The sequence below is a fragment of the Neurospora crassa genome, linkage group I, assembly GCF_000182925.2.
Source record: "Neurospora crassa OR74A linkage group I, whole genome shotgun sequence".
Lineage (NCBI taxonomy): Eukaryota > Fungi > Ascomycota > Sordariomycetes > Sordariales > Sordariaceae > Neurospora > Neurospora crassa.
In genome coordinates, this window is record NC_026501.1 from 7,391,549 (window position 1) to 7,415,932 (window position 24,384).

At 52.6% G+C, this 24,384-nt stretch overlaps 8 protein-coding genes across 8 annotated transcripts; 4 read left to right on the forward strand and 4 right to left on the reverse strand.

Moving 5' to 3' along the window:
* Positions 1-10: 10 nt before the first annotated feature.
* On the reverse strand, positions 11-3,429 carry NCU00730 (hypothetical protein). Its single transcript, XM_959290.2, has 5 exons — positions 3,288-3,429; positions 3,063-3,211; positions 2,281-2,992; positions 1,922-2,208; positions 11-1,848 (listed from the first exon to the last, which is right to left on the reverse strand). Exons 2-5 carry the CDS (start codon positions 3,100-3,102, stop codon positions 173-175), a joined length of 2,715 nt encoding a protein of 904 aa, XP_964383.2. The 5' UTR covers positions 3,103-3,211; positions 3,288-3,429; the 3' UTR covers positions 11-172.
* A 909-nt stretch (positions 3,430-4,338) lies between these two features.
* NCU00729 (hypothetical protein) lies at positions 4,339-5,938 on the reverse strand. Its single transcript, XM_959289.3, has 2 exons — positions 5,391-5,938; positions 4,339-5,206 (listed from the first exon to the last, which is right to left on the reverse strand). The coding sequence occupies exons 1-2, from the start codon at positions 5,663-5,665 to the stop codon at positions 4,726-4,728; spliced, it is 756 nt and encodes a 251-aa protein (XP_964382.1). The 5' UTR covers positions 5,666-5,938; the 3' UTR covers positions 4,339-4,725.
* A 1,329-nt stretch (positions 5,939-7,267) lies between these two features.
* Positions 7,268-9,809, forward strand: NCU00728 (hypothetical protein; the record flags this gene model as incomplete). Its single annotated transcript, XM_959288.2, has 2 exons — positions 7,268-7,326; positions 7,424-9,809. Exon 2 carries the CDS (start codon positions 8,364-8,366, stop codon positions 9,807-9,809), a length of 1,446 nt encoding a protein of 481 aa, XP_964381.2. The 5' UTR covers positions 7,268-7,326; positions 7,424-8,363.
* A 972-nt stretch (positions 9,810-10,781) lies between these two features.
* Positions 10,782-12,491, forward strand: NCU00727 (hypothetical protein). The gene is made up of 2 exons (XM_959287.2): positions 10,782-11,216; positions 11,292-12,491. The coding sequence occupies exons 1-2, from the start codon at positions 10,975-10,977 to the stop codon at positions 12,280-12,282; spliced, it is 1,233 nt and encodes a 410-aa protein (XP_964380.1). The 5' UTR covers positions 10,782-10,974; the 3' UTR covers positions 12,283-12,491.
* Positions 12,398-14,833, reverse strand: csr-1 (cyclosporin-resistant-1). Its single transcript, XM_011394520.1, has 5 exons — positions 14,647-14,833; positions 13,644-13,788; positions 13,482-13,549; positions 13,042-13,211; positions 12,398-12,975 (listed from the first exon to the last, which is right to left on the reverse strand). The coding sequence occupies exons 2-5, from the start codon at positions 13,781-13,783 to the stop codon at positions 12,682-12,684; spliced, it is 672 nt and encodes a 223-aa protein (XP_011392822.1). The 5' UTR covers positions 13,784-13,788; positions 14,647-14,833; the 3' UTR covers positions 12,398-12,681.
* A 231-nt stretch (positions 14,834-15,064) lies between these two features.
* On the forward strand, positions 15,065-17,401 carry NCU00725 (epsin-3). Its single transcript, XM_959285.2, has 4 exons — positions 15,065-15,371; positions 15,448-15,479; positions 15,586-15,665; positions 15,734-17,401. The coding sequence occupies exons 1-4, from the start codon at positions 15,290-15,292 to the stop codon at positions 17,103-17,105; spliced, it is 1,566 nt and encodes a 521-aa protein (XP_964378.2). The 5' UTR covers positions 15,065-15,289; the 3' UTR covers positions 17,106-17,401.
* A 1,041-nt stretch (positions 17,402-18,442) lies between these two features.
* On the forward strand, positions 18,443-20,764 carry NCU00724 (hypothetical protein; the record flags this gene model as incomplete). The annotated part of the gene is made up of 4 exons (XM_959465.1): positions 18,443-18,529; positions 18,586-19,360; positions 19,475-20,554; positions 20,649-20,764. The coding sequence occupies 4 exons, from the start codon at positions 18,443-18,445 to the stop codon at positions 20,762-20,764; spliced, it is 2,058 nt and encodes a 685-aa protein (XP_964558.1).
* Positions 20,765-21,727: 963 nt separating this feature from the next.
* Positions 21,728-24,281, reverse strand: NCU00723 (Znf1p). Its single transcript, XM_959464.2, has 4 exons — positions 23,918-24,281; positions 22,726-23,855; positions 21,979-22,668; positions 21,728-21,870 (listed from the first exon to the last, which is right to left on the reverse strand). The coding sequence occupies exons 1-2, from the start codon at positions 24,067-24,069 to the stop codon at positions 23,093-23,095; spliced, it is 915 nt and encodes a 304-aa protein (XP_964557.2). The 5' UTR covers positions 24,070-24,281; the 3' UTR covers positions 21,728-21,870; positions 21,979-22,668; positions 22,726-23,092.
* Positions 24,282-24,384: the final 103 nt, after the last annotated feature.

Here is a 24,384-nt window from a genome sequence, read left to right on the forward strand (position 1 = left end):
TGATCTTTCTCCTACTCATCTATCTGTATATACCTCGGTAGGTAGGTAGGTATGTAGTGTGTGTGCCCTTAAGCCATACCAACCGATATCTATGCCCGTATTCGTGCCTGCATCCACACCCATAGAGGTCGGTACCCATCCATACACCTTCAACGGGCTATACCCCGCCCAATTATGTCCCAGGCCAGTCTTCAACGCCGTAGTACCAAAGCCAAGGGGCCAGTTGATCCATGAACTCTGTGGCAAGTAGATTGTTGCATTGCCCTCCTCCTCCTCCTACCCCTCCTGCTGCCCCCCCTCCTGCCGTCCCCGTCACGGCCGCGGCGGCGGAGAATCCGGTCTCCCCGCCATGGGCCCCGGCGCCTAGGCTGTGGTGAGTATTCACACCACTCATGGCTGTTGTATTCGAATAGGACCCATGAAGAGGAGGAGGTGGATGTTGTTGTTGATGTTGGTATTGCTGCTGCGCATGATGTGGTTTCCCCATGCTTTGTCCTTGCAGGTTTTGGCTTTGACTGGTCAGCCATTGTGACTGTGACTGCCGCGTAGCAGTGACATTGCCGCTTGCTACTATAGCTCCCCCTCTTCTTCCTCCTCCTCCTTCTTCTCTTGCTGCTTCCCTGACTCGTGTCGAAGTGGTGGCCTGGGAATGTCTCTCTCCTCCGGTTCCAGAACCAGAGCCAGACGCGGAGGTACTACGCCCAGACATCGCTTCAACCCCTCCTCCACCTCCACCTCCACCTCCACCTCCCGTTGCTCCTCCTCCTCCTCCTCCTTTTTCTTCCTGATTAGGAAAAGTGCTCCTTACCTTCCTCCTCCTCCCCCCATCTCCACCACATCCCGGTCTCAAACAAGCCGCGTCATCCCCCTCGCCCTTCCCCTGATCATGATCATCAAGTTTACCCCCCTGAGCAACAAATTCGGCAAACCGCTCCAACTTGGCCTTAGTCATAGCCAACCCCTTAGCACTGACCTCCCACATGTTGTTATCCGGCTCGCCGCCGCTCGCTTCCTTCATGTTGTCGCTGGCCTGCTGGAAGCGGGCGCCGAGCTGGGTCATGATTTCGGTGATGTCGACGCGCAGGCCAGGCTGGGAGTTGAGCTGTTCTTGGAGCATTGCGACGATGTGGGGAAGGTGGGGGTCGGTGGTTTCGCGCCAGCGGATGGAGGAGGAGAGGGGGTTGTTCAGATTGTTGGTTTGGTTGTTATTGTTGTTATTAGGGTTGGGAGCGGTTGGGTGCTCGGCAGCGGCGGTGGTAGTATCATTAAGAGTGGTGGTCGTCGTGGGCTCCATGGAGGTGGCGCGGGAGCCGACAAAGCCGGAGATGTCCCGGGAGATGATGGAGGGGGATGGGGTTCCGAGGCCGGGACCGGGAGTGGTGGTCGCGGGGGTGCTGATGGTTGAGGATGTGGCGGGTGGTCGGCTGTAGTGTGGAGAGGGCGTAGGTACGGAGGCAGGTGTTGAGATATATGTTGAAGTATATGATGTTGTGGTAGTGGGTTGCTGAGGATGGGCTGGCGTCGAGAGGGTGTGCCTGGTTTGTGATGATGCTAAGGGTTTGATGGGGGAGACGATTTTGGACCATCGAGCAAGCATCGTTACGGCGTAAACGATCTGACAGATGATAGACACCGGCAGGTAAAAGTATGCTGATACGGGTACGGTAAACCAATGATCGAACCACTCTCGCACCCCACTGCTTACCCGGTAAAAGACATCAAGAGCCGACGGAGTGTTGTCGTCAAGCATAGTAAGGTCTGTGTAGAACTTGGCCAGCAATGATGCATCGATAACTGGAGGTTCGCAAAGACGCATCTTGGCCGAATGTACGTACACCATGAGGTATTCTAAAGCGTGTATCAGCATGAGCTCATCAGCATAGACTGGCAACTTTTGAAGGCTTGTTGAGTGCAATCATACTATTGTTCTCTTGGCCCTTGTTGAGTGAACCACATATCTTGTCAAGTTCACTCTGGAACGTCGACATGTAAGCTGCATCTGGAGCCCTAGCAATCCCTCCAATGGATTCCGTAAGCTCGGTTTTGGAGTTAACTTGGGCGATCTTTTCCGTCAGACGCTGTAACTGAACCATGTGGACCAGTATTCCGTCTGTTTCAAACTCCTTCGATTCTTGTAGCTCATTAAGACACTGCTGAATGTATGGCGAGTACCTGATGGACTCGAGTTTTCCAAACGCCACGGATATACTGATGGTGTTACATGTCAGCGTAGAGCTCATAGGTATAACAGGGAAGGTGACGGTTTCACGTAATACTCACGTTGAAGCGATATACCATAAGCCCAAAAGCGCCCTCCGTTCCTCATTTGTCCGTGGTTTTGGATCGTCGGGGTACAGTACCATGACGCTTACCCTCTCTTGCACCTTTGGATCCCGGTTCAGTCCCAGGTCGGAAACAAGACTCGCGGCCAGGTGTATGAGGTTGTTCAACTGGGCATGCATCAGGCAATGGTACTGATACCAGCCAATCATGACGAGAATGCCTTGCAGCAGATCCAATGACCTCTCTGACCGCAAAAGCATGCGTTCAGAGACATGTCGGACCAGCCGATACATCTGAGCTCGCATCGACCGCATACTTGTGAGGGTCGTCACCATCCGAATGGCCGAGAAGAGAAACGGACGGGACTGTTCGAGTTCTTGGACTGTCGTACCAACGGGAATAACGACGAAGGGAAAGAGCGGACTAAGATGGGTCTGGTAGATGGTGAGGATGGTCTCGTCTGACTCTGACGGACCACGAGACTCGCCCTGTGCTCTGCCCATACAACCGGAAGGGGCGCAAGAGTTGTAATGATTGGGCACATGGATAGGTCTTTCGCCCAGCAGTTCTGAGCTGCCACTGTGGCTTTCATTGTCGGAATATCCACCCTCGGTGGTGCCATGACGGTCATCTTCCAAGGGCGTGAGACTTGCTCGCCTCTTTCCAGAGCCGGATGGTTGAGGAGCGCCTACGGCAATATCAAGGCCGTCTAGGTGTATGGACGGGGTTGAGTCAGCAAGACCCTGAAGGTTGATGATGATAGTAAAATCATCGCTTACGATCTCGGGCCATGCATGAAACACTATCATAGGTCGACATCACCTCGTGAGAGGCAACACTATCCGCGATGGGGATGCCTCGCAAATCCCCAGTGGCCTTGAGGAGATCGACCAATCCATTGAGCCGTTGTTCCAGCTGAGCCGTCTTTCTAGGCGTCGAACATGTGTTAGTGAGATCGGATCGCGAATTACACACAATGAATACGTGAGTGGTGTGTTACTAACGATGGCCGAACAGCTCTCTTCTTCCTCGGGCGGTGCACCTGACTTGTGCAATCTTTACCCAGACGTTCACACCTTTGGCACTTGGTCCCAGGAGCATCAGACTGTCGCGAACACTTTGCCTTTGCCGCCGCACACTGGGAACAGGCATTTCCCCATTTGGCGTTTGTCGGATGCGAGTTCGCATGCGTGTTGGACGGCGCGCTCTCCGATGCGAGTGAATCACTCCGTCGTCCTCCACCGCCGACTCCGTGCGTCGTTGCCGTTGGGGGTTCGTCTCGCCCAACCTGCGCCATTTTCGTGAATCTATGAACAAAAAACTTAAGAAATGGGTTACATGGCTGTCGCATAGGGGATCATCGATTGAAGAACTGATGACGGTCTGGAATGTCAATCGGCGTTTGACCGGAGATTTTGACAACGCCCTTTCTCCGTGTCAGGGTCCACCCGCTTTTCCATTTTCGGAGACAACGACAGATATCATTGGTTCACGAAAAGATGACCGGAGTTTACGGGGCAAGACTCAATCTCCGATTCCCTCTCTACCACTCACAGCGACTTTCCAATACAACTGACTGGTGACGCCTCAAATCTTTTATAGGTGATTTGTGATATTTGGTGGTTTGTGGGTGAGTTCATGGCTCTATCTTCTAGCGACTTAGTCAGCCTCTCCAATTTATCAGGTATTGATTACCTTGGGAATTAAAGTCAGGATGGTGCAAAGTTCAGCATGTGAATACCGCTAAAACCAGGCGTGGTAGGGATGAGATTGCTGTCCGGTCATGACCTACCTGCAAGTCTCGTTGGTACCTAGGTTCCCGCGGCCCACAATCGTCCGTCCCTTCGTGGGGCTTTCGGAGAGCAGGATCCGAGAGGGTCCGGGATGGTCTCACAGCAAGACCAGATTCGGGCTGTCTTTATCCTCACCATGATCCCTGGACGAGCAGGAATGGCAAGACATCACCCGATGACATCTGCTGCCCGGCCAAGGTCCTCCGTAGATAAGCTGTCTTCCGACCGAATCAAACGGTAAACTGCTTCCAGCAGCCTCGGCATCTTCATGTGCTCGGTCTACGTCTCGTCCAGATCTTGTGTCTTTTAAAGTCCAAGCCATGCCATATACTCCCGTCGCACAGCTTCCCTATTCTATCCTCTTTATACCGTAGTCAAAGGCAAACACATTGGCACTCCAAGCTCGAACTCAATTGATGGATGTTCCAACCACGGTTTACAATTCAGACGCTAGTGCCTTTGAAGATTAGAATGAAAGGAAAATAAAAATGATACAACTCCTGTCTCGCTCGCTTTCGCTTTAGGTTTCCAAGCCCACAAATCACCAACCCTTAGCCTAACAAAACATCCCCCATCACATCCTTACATCCTTCCATCAATCAAGCTTCCTTCGTCTTTGTTTCTCGCATGGTAGCACGAGCCATGTTGCTTAGCACATGCAATCCTGGACCTCAGAGAGATCCTTGTAGACGGTGTGGTAGATGGTGCTCGTGATGCCAGTCTCGGCAAAGAAGGCAGCACCGTTGATCATGGGCGGAGCGGTGGTGGCCGGCGCGGGGACGTCACCGGGTCCGGTAGGGACAGCGGCCAGCTTTACGGGATTACCGTAGCCTGAAGGGCCCCAGCCAATGGTGTCAGGACACTTTCCAGGAATGGGGGACTTGGTAATGGTGGCGGGCTTCATGAGAGTAGTAGGGCTGGCGGTTCCGGTGGAGTTGGCGTAGAGAAGAGTGGAGAAGGAAGACTGCGAAAGGGTTGTGCTCACCGTGACGGTAACGGTGGCCGCCGGCGCGCAGCTCGAGGGCGCCCCGGTCGGGAAGGGCGAATCAACCGAGCAGGGACCACCGCTGATGTAGAACTTGGGCGTCTGGGCATAGATAACGTAGACGTTGGTCCCGTTGATAGCATTGCTGCCAGCAGAAGAAAGGGGGCAGCGAGTCAGCCATTACGTTGTTCATTGTGTTGGTTCCTGAGACGGGGTCCACTTCCCGAAAGGAAGGGAGAAGGAGATCCAGGGGTTTGTTTGGGATGGGTGGGGTGGGGTCCTCAGGTCATGCGTGACATGAACATGAACATGCAAAAGGGTAAACATACAATTGCCAGCCATAGGAGCTATCAATGTCGCAGGGAATGGTCACGCTGAGCTCGCCGGAGGAAGGCTCAATGTTATAGGCCAAAGGCGTATAGTAAGGAGGCCAGTTGACAAAGTTGACCAGGTACACGCTGAAGTCGGTGGGGTCGGTATCGACGGTGGACCACTTCAGGTCAAAGGTCTCACCCTTGTGAAGGGTGGCATTGGCGACGGGATCAGTGAACTGCAGGGCCGAGACAAGCGGCGCCGCGAGGGCAGCGAGAGCGAGCACACGCATCTTGAATGAGATCTGGAAAAAAATAAAAATAAAAAATATAAAACAAAGTGACCAGAAAGATATATCGTGATTACTGACTGCAAGGAGTGACGGCACTGCGGATATGACAAACGAGTGACTGCGGCCGCACGACGAACAAATAAAGAAGAAGAACAAAAATCGTGGAGGTGGCCGTTAGGCTTCTTTTTGTAATGGTCCTGATTCTCAGCTCTGCCCCATCTTGCTCATCTCGTACCATACTACCCCTGACAATTACACCTTGCAAGATGTGCGGGATGTCCTTCGCTTGAAGGGTGCCTTCCGTGAGCGAAAGAAGGACGCTAGGGATTGAAACTAGGGCCATCTCTGTCGTAGATTGCCTTTGACTTGCATCATCATTTCGAAATTGGATGAGCAGGGCCAATGAAAACAGTTTGTTGGTTGCCATAATCATCACCATGGCTTTTGCTGAGCCAGTAGAAATTGGTACCAAGTGCACGACCCGGGGAAATGTCGAGGTTGCATCGTACCTTGCATCTCATCTGTACTAGAGGTAGGTACCCGTTCGGACGAACCTCCACAACGCTGGGACGGGAAAATACTGCGTAGTGCCTTCTGGCGGCCGCCGGCCTCCCCTTGCCATGAAAGAAATGATGTTCTGGGTTGTCCAGGCATCGAAATGTGATCGCCTAGCTGGAGTGTCATGTCCGAGACAATCGAAAAAAGCGTGGCACTCTGGAGCAAATATCCACCAAGAGACAAGAAGCGAATGAACGCAGCGGGCCTCTCCAGGTCCTTCCCAGCGTCTACCTTCAGGGAGATAACATACACATCCATCCTGGCGCACCTTTGGGCGCCCGAGTCTGCATTGCCCGGAACAAGATCCGTAGCAGCGGGAAAACAGCCCGGAGGCAACGAGTGCGGTAGGCAGAAGGATGTGGTTGTAACATGTAGCCCGACAAGGCTGGAACAAGGAAAAGACCATTCACTTTGTGGGCTATGAAACCGATGATGCGAACGAGCGAGAAAAGATTGCAGTGGCCGTTGTGGGTAAGACCGGTGATATGGGCATCCACAAGACTGCAGGGTTCGGGCTTGGTGTTCTTTTGAGACTTAGTCCTACCCACAGCGGCAACAGGCGAGATCAAACCACTAGTCTAGGTAACGGCTAAAGAGCTGAGATGGTCGGAGATCGACGACGAGCTATAGAGCAAACATCGCAAACAACCGATTAAGCGACCGAGGGAGGAAATGACAATCGTAAGTCAAAACCGTATCCAATTTCTGACAGATCCAAAGGACGATTTCGATATTCGCTTGGCGGATTGGCGGCATCCAATGGGCATCCAATGGGTAGGAATTGGCAGGCCATTGGCAGATATTGGCAGGTATTGGCAGTTGTTGGCAGTCTCGGCAGACTGGTGTGTGTCTTGGAACGTCCTGCACTTGGTTCCGTATTGCTGTTGCTCGCCGAAGATGCTTGCTCCATCGTCATTGCTCAGAATAACCAACAACTTGCTCTTCCAGCAATGGAAGCCCTCAAACCTGATTCTACAGGTCGACGGCGAGTGCGGTGGAAGAGATGCAACTTCAAACTGTGTCTGAACAAGAATCTAGACGACACAAGAAATTGCAAAGTTCGTCTAAACCGGTTCAGATCCGTTAAACAATCCTGTTGCCGGGTGAGTGAAAGCCACCGCTAAACCCTCTTCCCTGAATTTCGCAAAGGCCATTGATCTGGGCTGATGCCATTTCGCTGACTGTCAAAGTCTCCGAAAGAACCCACAACCTGTGAGCATGAGAATTATCCCATGAGCACAAACTCAATTACGTGATCTTCTGGATGAATTGGGGATACCGTATGATTTCGTCGAGAAGCAGGGTTACAGCTGTGCCATTTGCCTCTACAGCCACGTACATACAGCCGAACGTAGCCGGCAGACCTTTAGCCCCACAGAATCCGCACAATCATGCCTCATCTGTAACCCGCGGTTGACGAGATCATACGGCATGCTGTGCGCAATCAGGGCGGGATGTCTTTTGGTTGTGGTGCTGAAGAGCCTTGATTCACAAGGATGGTTTGTTTCTGTTGGTTGTTATGTGGCGACTTCGCATTGTGAGCTGACACAACTTAACATTGGCGGTTGTAGTTTATAAGGATCGTGGTACTCTGTCGAGGATGTCATTTACAGAGCTGGCTAACCCTGCATACCTAGACTGAACCTCATCATGTATGTAAGCAGTGGTAGGTCTATGACTATGAATCGCCTGTTCTTTTGTATGCATTTTTGACCGGAGAGTATGCACAGCATCTCTGTCATCAGCTGTATGCCGAAGACTTTGGACTGATGTTTCTGGAAGCCAACGGGCTTTGTAGAGGCTCACACCGCGACATTACATACTTCTGAGCATATCAATCAGACGATGTCGATGTGCCCCTGCAAGGTATAGGCGCGTCGATGTTGGGCAATCACGATTCCACAATCGGATGACCAGTTCAGAGCGCGACAAGAGAGTAGAAGAGATGGGTAGAAAATGAGAAAAGGGCTCGTTCGACCCTCATGGACGCTGGGTACCATTATCATGACGACTTGATTTTGTAAAGTCGGAAGCACCAAATATCATTTCTTGATCGTTCAGTCGTCAGTCTCTGATTGTTGTAACAACCTCGACAGCCCTGACCACAAGAAGACAAGGACCCAAAGCGCGCCAAGGCATCATGGTACTCCACAGTGTTCATGACCTGGATCCCACCGAAGGGACAGTGCGGCTGTACCGATTCGAGAATTCCCCAGTTGTCCTGGTCCCGAAGCCATCCAACGACCCAAACGATCCCCTGTTTTGGAGCCGGGGCAAGAAGAGGGTCGCTTTCCTATCGGTATGTTGGTTCGCTTTCTTAACCAACTTCGGCATCGGAGGCTTGACACCTGCCTTCTATCTCCTCTCCCTGGAATTCGGAAAGACACAAGCAGAGACCGGCGCCCTGCTGCTATGGCCCGTCCTCACACTCGGCGCCTCCAACTTCTTCTGGGTACCCATTGCCAACTATTGGGGCAAACGGCCAGTGTTATTTTTCGCGTGCGGGCTGCTCTGCGCGTGCTCCATGTGGGGAGCCGTGGCTGAAACGTTCGAGTCCTTACTATCGTCCCTCATCGTTGCAGCGTTTGCTGGATCGTCGACAGAAACCCTTGGAGCGAGCATGTTAAACGACCTGTACTTCTTGCACGAACGGGGTTCTGTGATGAGTACCTATATGACCTTCCTCTCGGGAGGGAACACCATCGGTCCACTCATTTGTGGCTTCATCGTGTCGAAGTACAGTTGGAGATGGCATAAGTGGCTGACCTTCATTCTGGCTGTCCCCAACTTCTTGGCGGTTGCTTTCCTGGTGCCCGAGACAACTTATGTCCGCTACAGCCTAAGGGCAGTTGACTTCGACTCGGGAACCAGTCGAGGACCGACTCCAAGGCTAGTCAGTCGCTCGAATGCGGAAAAGGGGCTCGGGTTCGGAAATGCTCAGGGAGCTCGTTCACATCTGGGCGACACTGATGAGAGCGACGCCGGTGTGAATCTTCCAAAGAAGTGCTGGGCAGAAGAGATTGGACTATGGCCTGTAGTCTCTCGTGACACCCCCCTCTGGCGGTTGTTCATCCGACCCTTCCCCTTGTGGTTATATCCTTGCGTCATTTTTGCCTTTCTTGCATATGCAATTTCGCTGGAGATGACGGTGGCCGTGAACATCCTAAATCCCTTTGTGTTTCAGGCACCGCCGTATAACTGGTCGCCCATGGTCAACGGTTTGATCAACATCCCAGGACTCATTGGTAACCTCTTCGGCAGCGTATTGGGCGGCTGGGCGGTTGACAAGTTTTGCGACTGGAAGACCAGGCGCAACAATGGCGTTTACGAACCAGAGAATCGACTGTGGCTCTGCATCGTACCTCTGATCATCAGCGGCTCGGGCTGCTTGGTGTTCGGATATGGCATTGAAAAGGCAATGGGCTGGGTCAGCCTGTTCTTTGGATATGGTATGATGTCGGTAGCATTGACGGCGGTGCCGACCATCACCATGGCCTATGTCTCGGACTGTCTGCTTCCACTAAACTCGGATGCTCTTATGCTTGTCAATGGTAAGAAGCAGCATGAGTCCCTCCTGGTTGAGTAACCTTGCTAATCACGGCACGATGTCAATAGGAACAAAGCATATTGTAAGCTTCTTCTTCGCGGCGTCGGTCTTGATCTGGGTCCAGATGGTGGGTTATGTTGAGGCTTTCGGAACAACGGCAGGCGTATTTGCGCTCATAGTGGGCGGAGGTATGGCAGTGTTGATTCCCTTTGGTGCGAGAATCAGGCACCGTCAAGCAACCTGGCGTATCATCCTGTGATGAGCGAAAGTTGTAAGAAGATGAAGAGGTAGTCAAGCCCAGATTGTCGGTGGTTGGATCATGGGATACACTGCGGCAAGGAGTTCCTTCAGTCAATGCATTTATCGTCCATTGTGGGCATCGATATCCTTCGGGTTGCACGTTGAGTTTCGCAGAAGGAATTTGATGAGCAGATAGATTTAGGGTGGGGGGAAAAGGGAAATCAAGCAGGAGACAATGGGTGAGCTAGATGACGTGTACACGATGTAGTGTGGTGACTCGATCCGCGAGAGTTGCTTTGTCAAAGAAAATTGGCGGTTGGAAGGTTGAAGGATGAGAAAAATGATAAGGTTGCAGAAGACCTGCGAAACTGGGATGGCCTGCGTGGTCCCGCAAGGCTGATCAGAAAGTGGAACGTGCTCCACTGAAGAGGACGCTTACATCGAGCATTCCGTGGATTATGCAACACTTCGGATTCCGTCACGCGTAAGAAGTCAGGGAATATTTACTTTGACAATTTGATATAGAAATACAAGACTTGGCTCATCAATGCTCGCAGTTTTACTTCATGTTGATCATGACTCTTTACTTATCGGGAAGAGGACATCTGACGAATCAACTTCCTGGAACTCTGAGCAGAAGTCACCGTCTTGGCATAACATGAGTGACCAATCACAAAACGCTTTATTCTGCTCTTTCATGCAAGGCTGAGAAAGGCGGGGCATTTCTTCTGGGAAATTTCGTGATCGACCAGTGCAACTCGGTTTGGCAAACCGACCTGCAGTTGGCCATACGCCACACCTTCTCTAAATCCAATCAACAGACCCATTTCAGACTGGGCATTGACGCTCACAACCAGCCAGGGCATTGTCTTTGTCCCGTCACGAGTCCCTTTTTTTCTTCCAAATTGTTGCGTCTCGGTCACCAGAACCACCACACGAAATTCCTAATCACCACCAGCACACGATGGCCGACCGCGACAAGATCCAGATCCTCAAGGATGCGCTTTACGAGGCGGCGAGGGACCACGGTTCCGATCAGCGTCTCTTCACGCAGCGGGACCTGTTGGACATGCAGGTCATCCCCCAAGACAATATCGGGTTGCTCATGCAGGTGATCCAAATTCTCTGCGATGAGAAGCTCTTTGTCGGCAACACCACGGCATCGGGGCTGTCGTGGAGATGGCGAAGCCGGGAGGATGCAAAGAAGTGCGTTACTACCTTTCTTTTTTCTTTTTAGGACACAACCGAGCACACCAACTAACCTCCCCTTCCTCCCAAAAGGTACACCTCCCTCCCCAACTCCGAAATAATGATGGTATACGCCATGGTCGACGAAGCCGGGGCCGACGGCATCTGGAACCGGACCATCAAGAACAAGCTCAACATGGCCGACTCGCTTATGAAGCATTGCATCAAGTATCTCGAGCAAAAGGGCTACATCGCCAGCATGAAGAACGTCGAGCACCCCAACAAGAAGATGTACATCAAGGCGAACCTACGTCCCTCCGATCGCGCCACAGGTGGCCCCTGGTTTACTGAGGGCGAGCTCGACACGGCCTTCATCAACGAGCTACAGGAAATTGTGTTTGACTTTATCAAGCAGAAATCGACATATACTTCCCACGGCGGCGGTGCTGGAGTACCAGGAGTAGGAGCACAAGGAGGAGGAGCACAGCAGCGTGAAAAGAATCCCAAGAAGGGCGTGGTTCAGGGGACCATTCCCCACTCGGAGGATATTTCCAAGGGGACGAAGCGCAGCGCGGGCGAGATTTCCAACGACGACACGGCGGCACCGGCACCGGCCAAGAAGACCAGGCCCGGCAAGCCGCAATTGCTGCCTCTCCCGGCCGGTTACAAGTCGTACCCGACTGTGTCGGACATTGCAAAGTTCATCCACCACGCCGGCATCACGAATAATACGACGTTGAGCGAGGCGGATATCCAGCAGTTGGTGGATGTGCTATACTACGATGGCTTAGTAGAGCCTGTCAAGGTCAATGGGCGCAAGGGGTACCGTGTGACGCGCATCCCCAAACAGGATCCGAGGACGTGCAATCAACGACGCCTCGACCATGATCCAACCAAAGGAGGCATTGTTACCTCATTTATGGGAGTTGAGCCGAGTGCAAGTGGCCTTATGGAGGCGCCTTGTGGGCGGTGCCCTGTCTATGATATGTGCGAGGAAGGCGGACCTGTCAGCCCCAGCAACTGCGTCTATTTCAGACGGTGGCTGGATGGTGACGAGGTACAGGAACAAGTCATTTCGATCTGATCGACTCGAATGTGTTTGTGTCTCCGTTTAGAAGACGTTGCATGGTCTCTATCACAACTGCATTAACGGCGTAAAAAAAAAGAAGGCAAGGGTAATTTGGTTTCATCTAGGCGTTGGAGGTAATCTGTTTAGCATTCAATGTGTTGGCGATAACATTCACATGACCTGCAAACTGTCTAGGAAAAGACATCAGTTTACGTGATCTCATCAACCATCAGTTTGCGTAATCACATCAACCATCAAAGCGACAGTGATGACGATGCAGTGAAGAAGGGTGGGTGTGCAGCGCAGGAAATCCATTTTGATGGGCTATCTAGATATTATAGCAGCACATTCATATGAATATTATGGTACCGCGACTCCAATCCCTAAAACCCTCGACAATGTCCACAAGGGAATTTAGAGAGCGCCGCAGTCGACAATGGTGGGCTTCTTGGAGTAACGAATAGCACCGCTGCTGGAGCCAGTAGCCTCAAGGGCCTTGACGACCTTCATGGACTCATCGTCAGCGACCTCGCCGAAGACGACGTGGCGGCCATCGAGCCAGCTGGTGGGGACAGTGGTGACGAAGAACTGGGAGCCGTTGGTGTTGGGGCCGGCGTTGGCCATGGAGAGAAGACCAGGGCGGACGTGCTTCTTGGCGAAGTTCTCATCGGCGAACTTCTCGCCGTAGATGGACTTGCCACCAGTGCCCTGTTCAGAGAGGTTAGGTCTTTATTTTCCCATGTTCGATAGCTTGTTGGGCGGACATGGACTTACGTTACCACGGGTGAAGTCACCACCCTGGAGCATGAACTCGGGGATAATGCGGTGGAAAGAAGAGCCCTTGTAGCCGAAGCCGTTCTGGCCAGTGCAGAGCTCCTTGAAGTTGCGGGCGGTCTTGGGGACAACGTCGTCGTAGAGGGTGAAGTTAATGCGGCCAGACTGAGCTGCATTGGGAGTTAGACATCCGATGGGCATGACATGACAGTTGACGGGCGGGGCCGGGGGGAGGGCGGTGAGGCTGAGTGGTGCGGGCGTTATGATTCAGGGGCACCGGTATGGAGGGGTAGTTCAGGAGCTTGCGGGCTGCGGCAACACCGGGACGACGCCGTGCTCATTGCGAACAACGACAGACGTCCAGGTGAAGTCCCAGCGACCGTCGCAAGTTTCCTGAGCCTGATTGATGAAGACAAAGCAGATGAGGAGAGTAGACTTACCCTTGATTTCGCTGGTGGGCTTGTTGTTGGGGCCGAGGACGGGACCCTCCCACTCGAGATCGAAGAAACTAAAGCATGCAGGTCAGTCGGTGTCCCTGAAGCTACGGGTAGGTAGGCGCAGCTCCCATGTTTGCGCGGACCTGGAGAAGCGGCTGGACTTACACCTTGGACATGATGCTGGATGTTTGCGAAAAAGCTCTGGCGCAGGAGAAAGTTGCAGTGGGCTTGAGAGATGACGAGAAAGTCGAGGAGACGAGAGAACCTGTTGTCTTAAGGACAGAGAAATGGCGGGGTCCAAACATTTTCACTAAAATGGAAAGGAGGGGTCAGCCAATCCGAGAAGTGGGGGGCGGAGAAGGTACGTAGCTGCTCGCCACGTGATTGATTGTTGCGACTCGAGCTGTCGGCCTGTCGCCACGCCGCCTGTTTCGGTCTCGTTTGCCAGTGCGGCGGGAGACGACGAAACAGCAGGTCAGCTTGACAACGTGGAGTGGTATGAGCCTCTGCAAGTGTCATCTTTGGCGCATGTGGGCTTCGGATTGGTTCGTTGGCTCAGGAACACCAGTACGAACAAGTAAACAGCTGCCATCTGGTGTTGGCGCTTCCCCCCCGAGTCTCCAAGGTCCCGTCGGCCCTGACGCTGACGGCAATGACAATCAAAACTGCCACCACCCGTGTGTGTATAGTTGGCAGCTAAAGCGCTGGCAAGAGCTATCCAAAGACATCCGGGCCAAAGGACCGTAGACCCATGGCTCCATCATATGGCTTGTTGGGTCTTCATAGCGTTGCGATTGCCTCTTTCATTTGGAGTCCCCCTCTGTCAATGCAGCCATTGACGACATTGCGGAGCCATGGACGATACCCCAAGCCGAACAAGAGGGATGGACGGCATTAACGACCTTGATGGCCATGTCTGGGGTAGGGACCAAAAGGCGGTGGTGGTATTGTCAAACTAACAAACCTCACCCCTCATCTCGAGCGTGGATGGAAAAAAGGACATTCGAATTGAATCTGATGCCAAGAAATCCCGGGAATGGAAGCTCTCAGAGCTCTGCCACAGATAGAGCTTGGAGCTTTGGGCAAGCTCCCAGCCGGCAGGGAGAGCTCCTCTAGACAGAAAAGGCTCAAGAAGAACATGGCAACAAAAGTAAAAATGATAACGTACCGGTTGTGGAAGATGAAATCCTGGATGATTGTAGGATGATAATGAAGCTAAAAGTACAAGGTAAAGTCCGAACAAACGAACGATGGAAATCTGCTACACGGCGATGGATGCACAACAAAGACCTGAGACGAGAGGGAGAACGGAGTCGGGTCGGGTGTTTAACAATTTTTACTCCATCCAAAATGCATGGAAGCGAGCTCCGGCGGCCGAGCGTCCCCTCCCGCCGCCCCGCGTTGTCGGCCGGCCCGGCAATTACAAGCAGAATTCTTGCCTGAAAACTCAGGCTTCAAAGAGCTGAGACGCTCGTGCCAAGCTTTCAAAGTCTTGGCAGACCTCCTGGGTTCCACTGGCTTCTTGGTGTCAGGGTGTTGGGTCAAGCGCAGGGGTCGGCCTTGGACGGCGTCAGTTGAGGTCAGCGCTCAGCGGCACCCTGACGCTAGGCCACCTCAATGTCCATCTGATCCCGACAAGACCGTGAAACGTCGCCCTGAAAGCGATCAGCCCGAACAAAAACCACCAAGTCGCCACAGCATCCCGCCCGTCTGGCAATCATCACCGCGAGGCTCAGATTGGATCTAGAGAAGAATTACCTTAGCCCATCAGAACAATTCCCAGCAACTCCGGCGATAGACACGTTTACGCAATGGATTTCAATAGCCTCAAGGATACCGTGTCCAACCTGACACTCTACGACATCAAGGCTGGCGTACGAAAGGTTCAAAATGGTAGGTGACCACCTAGTCCAGAACCAAGACTCCCTCATGATTTCGTGTTCAGGGTGCTGACAATGGCTCCAACCAGCTGTCATGAACTATACCGAGATGGAGTCCAAGGTATGCCCGTATCCACGCGCCACACTGGCACCATTCTCTTGCGCCCTTCGCCATATACTTGATCCCAGACAAGAGACCATGGAACGGGAGCTGACAGCGAACCCAGGTGCGCGAGGCCACCAACAATGAACCTTGGGGTGCATCGTCGACTTTGATGCAAGAGATCGCCGATGGCACCTTCAACTAGTACGTTCTCGAGAACTGCTCGCTTGTATACGAACGCGGCTAACTTGCGTTTCCCTCCTTGTTCTTAGCCAAACACTCAACGAAATCATGCCCATGATTTACCGCCGTTTCACAGAAAAGTCCGCCGAAGAATGGCGCCAGATCTACAAGGCCCTTCAACTACTAGAGTACCTGATTAAGCACGGTTCCGAACGAGTGGTGGACGATGCTCGGTCGCATCTTACCCTCCTCAAGATGCTGCGCCAGTTCCATTTTATCGACCAGAACGGCAAAGACCAGGGTATCAACGTCCGCAACCGCGCCAAGGAACTCGCCGAGCTCCTCAGCGATGTCGAGCGTATCCGAGCAGAGCGCAAGAAGGCCCGCGCAAACAAGGGCAAGTTCACGGGCATTTCGGGTGGAATGAGCTTCTCCAGCGGGAGCAGCGGACGTTATGGCGGTTTCGGCAACACTTCGTATGGCGGTAGCAGCAGTGGTGGCGGTGGTAGCAGCTCTACCTACGGTGGCTATTCTGGAGGAGTTTATGGCGACGGAGGTGTTTTTGGTGGCCAGCCTTCCAACAACGACTACCGCGGGACCCAGGCACGGGCAGAGCAGTTTGAGGAATACGATGCAGGTGATTTGGACGCTGAGGCGTCGTCTCGTACCGCGCCAAGGACACCACGATCCACGACAGAAAGAGCCGGGGTCAAGAAAACAACAGCACCCGCCGAGCCGCCCAAGAAAAAGGAGCCCGAGATCGACTTGTTTTCCTTCGACGAGCCCGCAGCGCCATCCATCCCGACCGCGCCCCTCGCTGCCGCACCTTCCAACGGCTCTGGGCTTGCGGCTCTAGCCGGCGGCGCCAAAGACGACGACGACGAGTTCGATGATTTCCAGTCTGCAGCCCCCGCCACGCAGCCTGCTTCTGCAATTTCTCCCCCAATCGCCCCCCTCTCTACTGGCACACAGTTTGTTGCCCCGCAACCAGTTTCGGCGCCTCAGCAGGCCAACCTTAGCGGCATGGTTGCCCTCTCCTCCATCTCTCCTCCTCCCAGCTCCACGGCGACTCCTGCTGCCAACTTCTCGGCTTTCTCCACGCCCCTTTCGCCCGTCTCCCAGGCTCCCAAGCCAACTGGCTTCCAAGCCGGTCAGCCAAACTACTTTTCCCCGGTACAGCTGCAGACCCAGTCCACCGGGTCCTCGCTTTCAGGAACCAAGGCAACCGGTTCAGCTGCCTCCAAGCCAGCCGCTGGCGGTGACGCCTTCGGTGCGCTGTGGTCGCAGGCTAGTGCTGGAATCAAGAAGAGCACGCCTACCACCAAGGGTCCGGCTATCGGACAACTGGCCAAAGAGAAGAGTAGTGCTGGTATTTGGGGAACTCCTGCGCCCTCCACTCCGACCAGCGGTAGCAGGCCCACCACTGGCGGCAACCACGGGTTGGACGATCTGCTCGGTTAATTACCTGACTGGGTGTGAGGAGTTTTCCAAGGAGTATTTAGAACCGCTGTCGTCTACTTACGGAAGCGGGATCCTTGGAGTAGATCAAGGGTGTGCAGTTACACAAAGAGGAGATGAGCAGTTAAACGATTTATATTCCACGTAATGTTATTGGAGGTAGGGGTGGGTATCTTGCAGCGCCTCTCGTCTGCAACAAAATTTCACGTCTATTTATGCTGCATTCGGCTTCTTTGTGTTTGTCACGTTTTGTTTCCGCGTGCGAGTCCCTCAAAGAGTGAACTGATCCGTAACTTAAGTCCCCGTATACACTCATCCTCACCTTCACAATTCCAGAAGACCCAAGCCGGCTGTTGAGTCGCTCATGGTCAAGTAACCCGATGTTGCGGTCGATCTGTTGTTTTATCTTGTGGAATTCGCATAGCTTCCATCCCTGATGTTCGTTTGATGGAACTTTTACCACTGAAGCTCCTTGCCTTCTTTATTGGCTTCACTTCTGGCCCGTTATGAACTGGTGAACCCCCTCAACCCCCCCCCCCCCCCCCCCCCCCCCCCCCCTTTTCCGTCTGTCTTTATTTTTCTGGCATATCAGCCTCCTCGAATGGTTTGAACAACCGTAAGGCTGGAGCATCATCCCAACATGCAGTCCATCAACATGAGCTAGAATACTTCATCCAATAGTGAGTTCATGGATCGCAAAGTATGTGTCCAGTGACTCAAGCCTCCGCACTCGCCCTCGGCTCGGTATGACGGCGCAAGGCCAGCCTCGAACACCCTCGACCCACCGATCACAACCTCAACAGTCGATCAGTCATTACCACCAAAATGATTAATGACTACGAGCACCAAAGCGCACACTCATGGCCAATGCGTCGAAACGTCTGTTGCCGTGAGCAACACGGAAAAATCACAGATCAGTGGCTTTGATCTTGGAACCGTGCTCAACATCTATTTAATTCTCTCTACCATGCAGACGCTCTACTTATTTTTTTCTGGTCCAATTCTTTCCCTCGAGTTTCCCATTCTGCGACATAAATAATGCAGCCGCCTGGATGCGTGCCATATTAATTCAAGTCAATTTCTTTACAAACTGACCTACATGATTGATAGCCCGTCAGGAACGGGAACCGCATATCAAGGATTATTGCTCTTTGACTATAATCTCTCTACACTCACTGACGACATTTCTTTTGGGGACTTTTCAAGCCCGTGAGATCAACATGGGCTCCTCTTCCCCTGGCACGACGCCTATCCGGAACTTTGAGTCCCTTACTCCCCAATGCTTCTATAGCTATGTCTTTCTTTTTTCCCGTTTCTTATTGATTATAGCGCTTTCCACCATGGCCGGGATAGCTGGCAGCTTGCTTGGTAACATGACTAAAGCAGGTGAATCACCAGCCACAAGCCTCGTGGCTCTCATGATCCTGGTATGTTCAACTCCTTTGTTTCTTTCTAACCCTTGAGACGCTAACGAAATCTACAGACATCTGCTTCACTCCTCTGGTGCCTCTTCTCCCTGTCCGGCTACTCCCGTCGCCACTTTCCCTACAAAGTCACTATCGTCACCGACCTAATTTTCCTCATTGCCTTTGGTGTTTTCTCGGTCCTCCTCGGCCTTCCCATGCACGATGGCGGTACAAAGTGCCCTCGAGTCAAAGCAGAGGGTGGCTTTGTCCTCCGAGCCGGCCCATTGGGGGTCCTGAATTTCTCTAGCGAACCAAACGATCGTGTGTCATGCACGAAAATCTATCTTTTCTGGGTCCTTATGCTGGTTGACTGCGCGTCATTCGTCCTAAGCGCTGCCTCGGTCGGGGTTATCGCGTCTGAGGAGACGCAGTTCAACAAAGCACTATTGTGCGCAAGGGCAATGAGTGGTCCGGTGGGTGACATCGACTATCATCGCCGTCCGTCCGAGATCTCTGTGGCGGGATTGGAGGAGGTTGTTTCTGGAGCCGAGCAGCAGTTCCGGCCACGGCCGAATATGCACGTCAGAAAACGGAGTCTAGATTCCGGGAACGTAGCTCATGGCGAAGGCAGGAGCGGCGGTGGTACCTACCACCAAGCGGACACAGTATCTGGAAACCCATATCGGGTCGACACGACAAGTAGACTCGGTACGGGCTCAAGCCGGTACGACTGCTCCCCAAGAGTCGACAGCTCGCTTGGTTCCGGTTCCGACCACGAAGCGACTTCAGGACGCTCACTTGGCAACCCAGTGCTCCAAAGAGGGAGCGACCTGATCAACACCTACAACCGCAGTTAGGGACGCGGCGGGGGTGGGGGCGCATGGACATCGTCAAGTCGGGAAGGAGCAGCAGGACCAGGGGAGCAGCAGAGTCCCAACCAGAGCCAGCAACAACACTGCCGAGCAGAAGGACTTGCAAACAATCGGGAACTTGTCACCGAACCACCACCCAAGCCAGTTTCCATTACCGTTCTCCAAGCGCGCAGTGACGCTCTGGACCAGTTGGAAGGCCGATCATCGGCATCCATTGATTTGGCTGATGCTCCTTATTACCGAGACCTGTATGCCCACTTCGCTCAACCGAGGAAGCCTTCCGGCCCCGGCCCCGGCCCCGGCGCCGTACCCGATAATGACAGCCGGGCAACACCTTTCACCAACACCAACCGGTACAATCCACAAGAGCAAACACACAGGAAGTGGAAAAAACAACGCCCCTCCGGGATCATATTCCTACCGTCCAGCTCCGACATTCCGTCCAGCCCGATCCACCATCCCCATTCCGGTCCCGATCCTGATCCGGTGTCGACGGTCAAACCCAACATCTACACCTCCAACCACAACTCAAAAACCACCCAAATCCACCCAACCCAAGCACGAACCCGATCACAGACGCAAACACGCAGACAACACGACTCCTACACCTCCTCCGTCGACTCCAGCCCCTCCAACTACGACGACACCCGGTTCAACCACCGTGACCTTCCCTCGCCCGTTGGTCTAGACCCTCCACCTCGCTCTTCTCTAGGCGCCATCGAGTTGAAGTACAGCCTACCGCCGAGACCAAGGACGACTTTGCGACTGGTGGACCAAGAAACCTTGAATAAGTTGGAGGGCATAAATGAGGAGAAGGAGGAGGTTGGGAGTGCCATTGTGCACATGGACGGGTGGCATGGGCATGGGGATGCGGTTATTGAGTTGAATGAGATTCCTATTTTACCTGTACCTGCTGTATCGCCGGGTAGGAGGGCACCGGGGACACAGCTAGATGGGCGGACAGAGAGAAAACAACAAGTGTGGGAATGGGAGTGGGGGCAACGATCGAAACAACAAGAAGTAGAACAGACACAGAGCGCGGGAAGAAGGGCTGCTGGAGAGGCTAGAGGGGCAAGGAGTACACGATGGCCTGCTGCTGTCTGGGGTGTTGGTTTAGGTTCAGTACATGGACGACGCGATGATGATAATGATGATGAGCAGTGCGATACAAGTAGTAAGCATCGTGGCGGCGTTTTCAAAGCTAGGTCAACCAGGTTGTTCTCGACTATTGGAGCGTGGTTGAATGGTATTGATGGTAATGATATTAGGAATGATGGAACTTGCCAGCGGGATGGCTATGAACTTGAACTGCGGTCGGAGCATGGGAGAGGAGGTCACCCGTGGGATATGGTTTAGAAATAGGGCACTGATGATCTGGAGGTAGACAAACAGAGAGAGTGAAAAGCTCAGCGCATGCATGCTCTTTGTTCACTAATACATGGCCTTCATCGTACGGATTTTTTTTCCCATCACCATATCTCCACTGCCTTGACCTGTGAATTCCTCCCCTCTTCACCCTCCCCCTCTTCCAGGTTCCTACGTGCCCAAATCAGCTTTCAACAACGTCGTGAGTCCAACTTATCGCCCATTTCGCCACCGACTCGTTCCAACCTCCGATGCACTTCGACCTTTTTTAATTGATCTATACTACTGATGGTAGTAGTATTATCCTTTGCCAATGTACTGTATTGCGATCCTTTTCCTGTGAACCCTAATACAGTAATATGTCACCCAGCTCCTGATTATCCCTCCCGCTCTTTCCATCATTTCCATTTGACAACGGGCTCGAAGAATTTCACCTAAGTCACGGCTATGACTTGCTAAATGTATTTTCTACCCTCTCGTGATTGGAAAAAAAAAAAAAGTCAATCAGAGCAGCATGGCTGGTACACAACGAAGACAAGTTGAGACAGGTAAGGAGTATCACCTTTTGCCTTGACCTCGTGACAAGGATGGGTTACTTGTTCTGCATTAAACTAGTGTATTCAGCTAAAGTCTCAACGCTACGTAGGCAGAGGTAGAGTCACGGATTAGATACGAGCTCTCGGTCGGTATTAAAATGTCAGTCAGTCAGTGCACCGAGAGCTATACGATAACTGCCCAGGGCACCACCCTCCGTGCGCTCTTTTAGAAACTCGAGGAAAATCAGTTGGTGACGGCCCGCTGATGGCAGGGACTGGACCTCTTGATTGTTGAGAAGCCCTTCCGTAGTAAGGCAAGTAAAACTTCTGTCAATGTTCTTTTTGCTCCATCGCGTACATCTTTTTCTCTGTTTGTAATGAAGTGGTTATGCCCCAGCGTTGATTTCTACGAGAGAATTGTCCGGACAGTACCTAAACACTCTTACGCGGTCAATTCCAGGCTGAAAAGAGTGGAAGCAAAACGAGTGATGGTGTCTTCGTTGTCTTTCGGCACCTTTCTCGGCGTCGTTTCGGCGTTGTGTACATTTGCTCTTTTTGTGAAAAAGGCTGTGATACTTATAGTATGTCGCTGGGTTTCGCTGATTAGCATTGATTTCTGATGATATTTTGTTGTTGGCTACCATAGTAGCGGCTTGCTGCTCAAAGGTAATCAGGACTATGATTGATCGGTACGTACCTATACTTCATGTAATCTGTTGCTCAATGCTGCATCCGTTAAAAAACACCAATCCGCTGTCATATCCCAATGCCTAATCCAACATCCAGCCATCTCGTTCGATTCGTTCTGTATTCTTCCGCAATGGTGAATTGGGGTGAAGGCATGCTGATAGCCATAGACGGCCCCATGGGACAACACGGTCCGCCTTTTAGCCCATCACAGCCTCTCTTTAACCAAGACCGGAATTGAAGATCGGGTGGAGGAATAACAAACCTTCCATCTGGCCGACTTCCATTACATTCAACCGATAAACCCTCGTCTCAAGAACCTGGTGTGGACACCTCTGAAAAGAGAAGGCAGATTTGGGCAGCCACGCAGTTCTTCTTGAATTCCCGGGTCTCCAAACTTCCACCGTGCCAAATAGAAAAGAATGCTCCCAAACACGGCAACGGTGACGGATACTAGAAGGTAGAACCCAAGGCCGACGTCAAGGTTGGCGTCAGTGTCCACGTAAGTGAGTTCGAATGTGTCCAAATCCATATTGAGGAATGCTTGGAGGACGTAGTCGACAGCTTGGTGATAGGCGGTGTCCTCACGACAAGCGAAATCCAGTACGCTGGTTATTGCGAAGATAATAAAAGAGAAAGTAACCGATGCGGCGCGCATCGTTAGCCTGACTGTGCGAATGAAGGACTTTATCGGGAAGAACTGATGGGGCCAGTTAGTGTGAGCATATTCTGAGGAGTCGTAGGTGAGGCTCCATACCATGGTGCGGCCTTGAGAACCGGGCTCTCCTACATCATGCTGTAGTGAAGTGTTGGGTGAAATTGAGGAATGCTGATAATTTCATATGCTGCGTTATGTTGTGTGTTGAATACGTGACTGTCGTATACTGATACAGCGCGGGGATAATTTGCATTCAAGGCGGTCATAGAAAAGAAGAAAAAAAAAAAAGAAAAAAAAAAGAAATCTCATCAAACGCAGAACGGACTTCGCGTTGCTCTCCCGGGCCTCGCGAGTGTCCTGTAGCCGGACTGGTACAAAAATCAAGCAGGCGGGGTGTTTGGGCGGCATATCGGCCAGCCAGACAGCCAACACTCTCTTCCTGCCTAAAACCCAAGCTGGCACTTCCTCAATAATGCCGGTACCGTCTGCTCCTATTGCCATAGTTGTAGTACCCTGACCGTGACCCCCCATAATAGTACGTGCTGGTATCTCGTACTTGGCTAATCCCCAACTGGTCAGCAACATTCACGTATCCTTCCGAGGTTGGCCTCCCCTTCTTGATCATCTTGATCAAGTCATCATCGCCTTCCCAGACACTCCTGCAGTACGGGCAAGTGACGTCGGCCTTGGATCCACCAGCCTGCTTCCGTTTTGTAGCCGCCCACATCTCGAAGCACTCCTTGTGAACGTTCTGGCCGCATGCCGCCCGGCACCAAACAATTTCCTCGGGCTTGAGTACCTCCATCTCGTTGAAACAGATGGGGCAATCCCCTTCAATCGGCTTCCTCCTCTTGTCTCCTTCGCCTGTTGTGAGACTGTCACCGTCCCCTTCCACGATCGGAGGGGCATTGCTAAAGATGTCTTGGAGCTCGCAGCTTAGCAGTGCCAGTTGGTAGACATATTCGTACTTGGCACGCAGTACTCGGGCCAGTACGTAAATGATGTGCTTGCACTGCTCGTTCTTCTCACCCATGGGGCAGGTGCATGTCGGCTGTCGGGCAATTGTCACGGTGTAGATATTGCCTGTCGAACCTGCAATTTCCACCTCCTCTTCGAAGCCTTCCAAGCTGTCCCATACGGGTATGCGTTTACGCGAGAGGACAAAAAAGCGTTGAGTTGTGGCTCGTTCGTAGATGACAGCAAATGCTTGGGGTGCTTTGTCACGGAATCTGGGTTGGGGTCAGCTAGCAGTCACAGAGAGAAAACATGCGCATTGGGTGGGTGTGCGTACCTGCGTAGTCGCTTCTCGTCTGTGACCAGGGCCAACTCGTCCTTCTTGGACTTCTTTGAGGATGTAGCTACTTGTTTGGTATCTGAAACAGTTGGTTCATCATCGACTTGCTTCCGCTTTCTGCTCGAGGTGGCCGTGTTGCCTATGCCCATTGCTGCGATCTGGGGAGATGGTGATATTGCCGAAGAAGGGAAAGAGCCGTGGTGGGATACTTCCAATTGTCCCTTATCCAAAAGAAACAATCCAAGATGTAGGAGGAGATGGAAAGGGTGACAGAGTGTCCGCTGCCGGATTGATGATAACGACGGGAGGAGGGAAAACAGGATGCAGTGGCGAAGGCCATCAAGGTCCCCGTGCAGATAGCTCCCGTCCCTTGGTTGTTGACCTGTCACGACAGCGGATGCCCGATGCACGTTAAAGCGCCAGGTCAGCTGATTCACAGCGGTATACACAGTATGCTCGCTTAG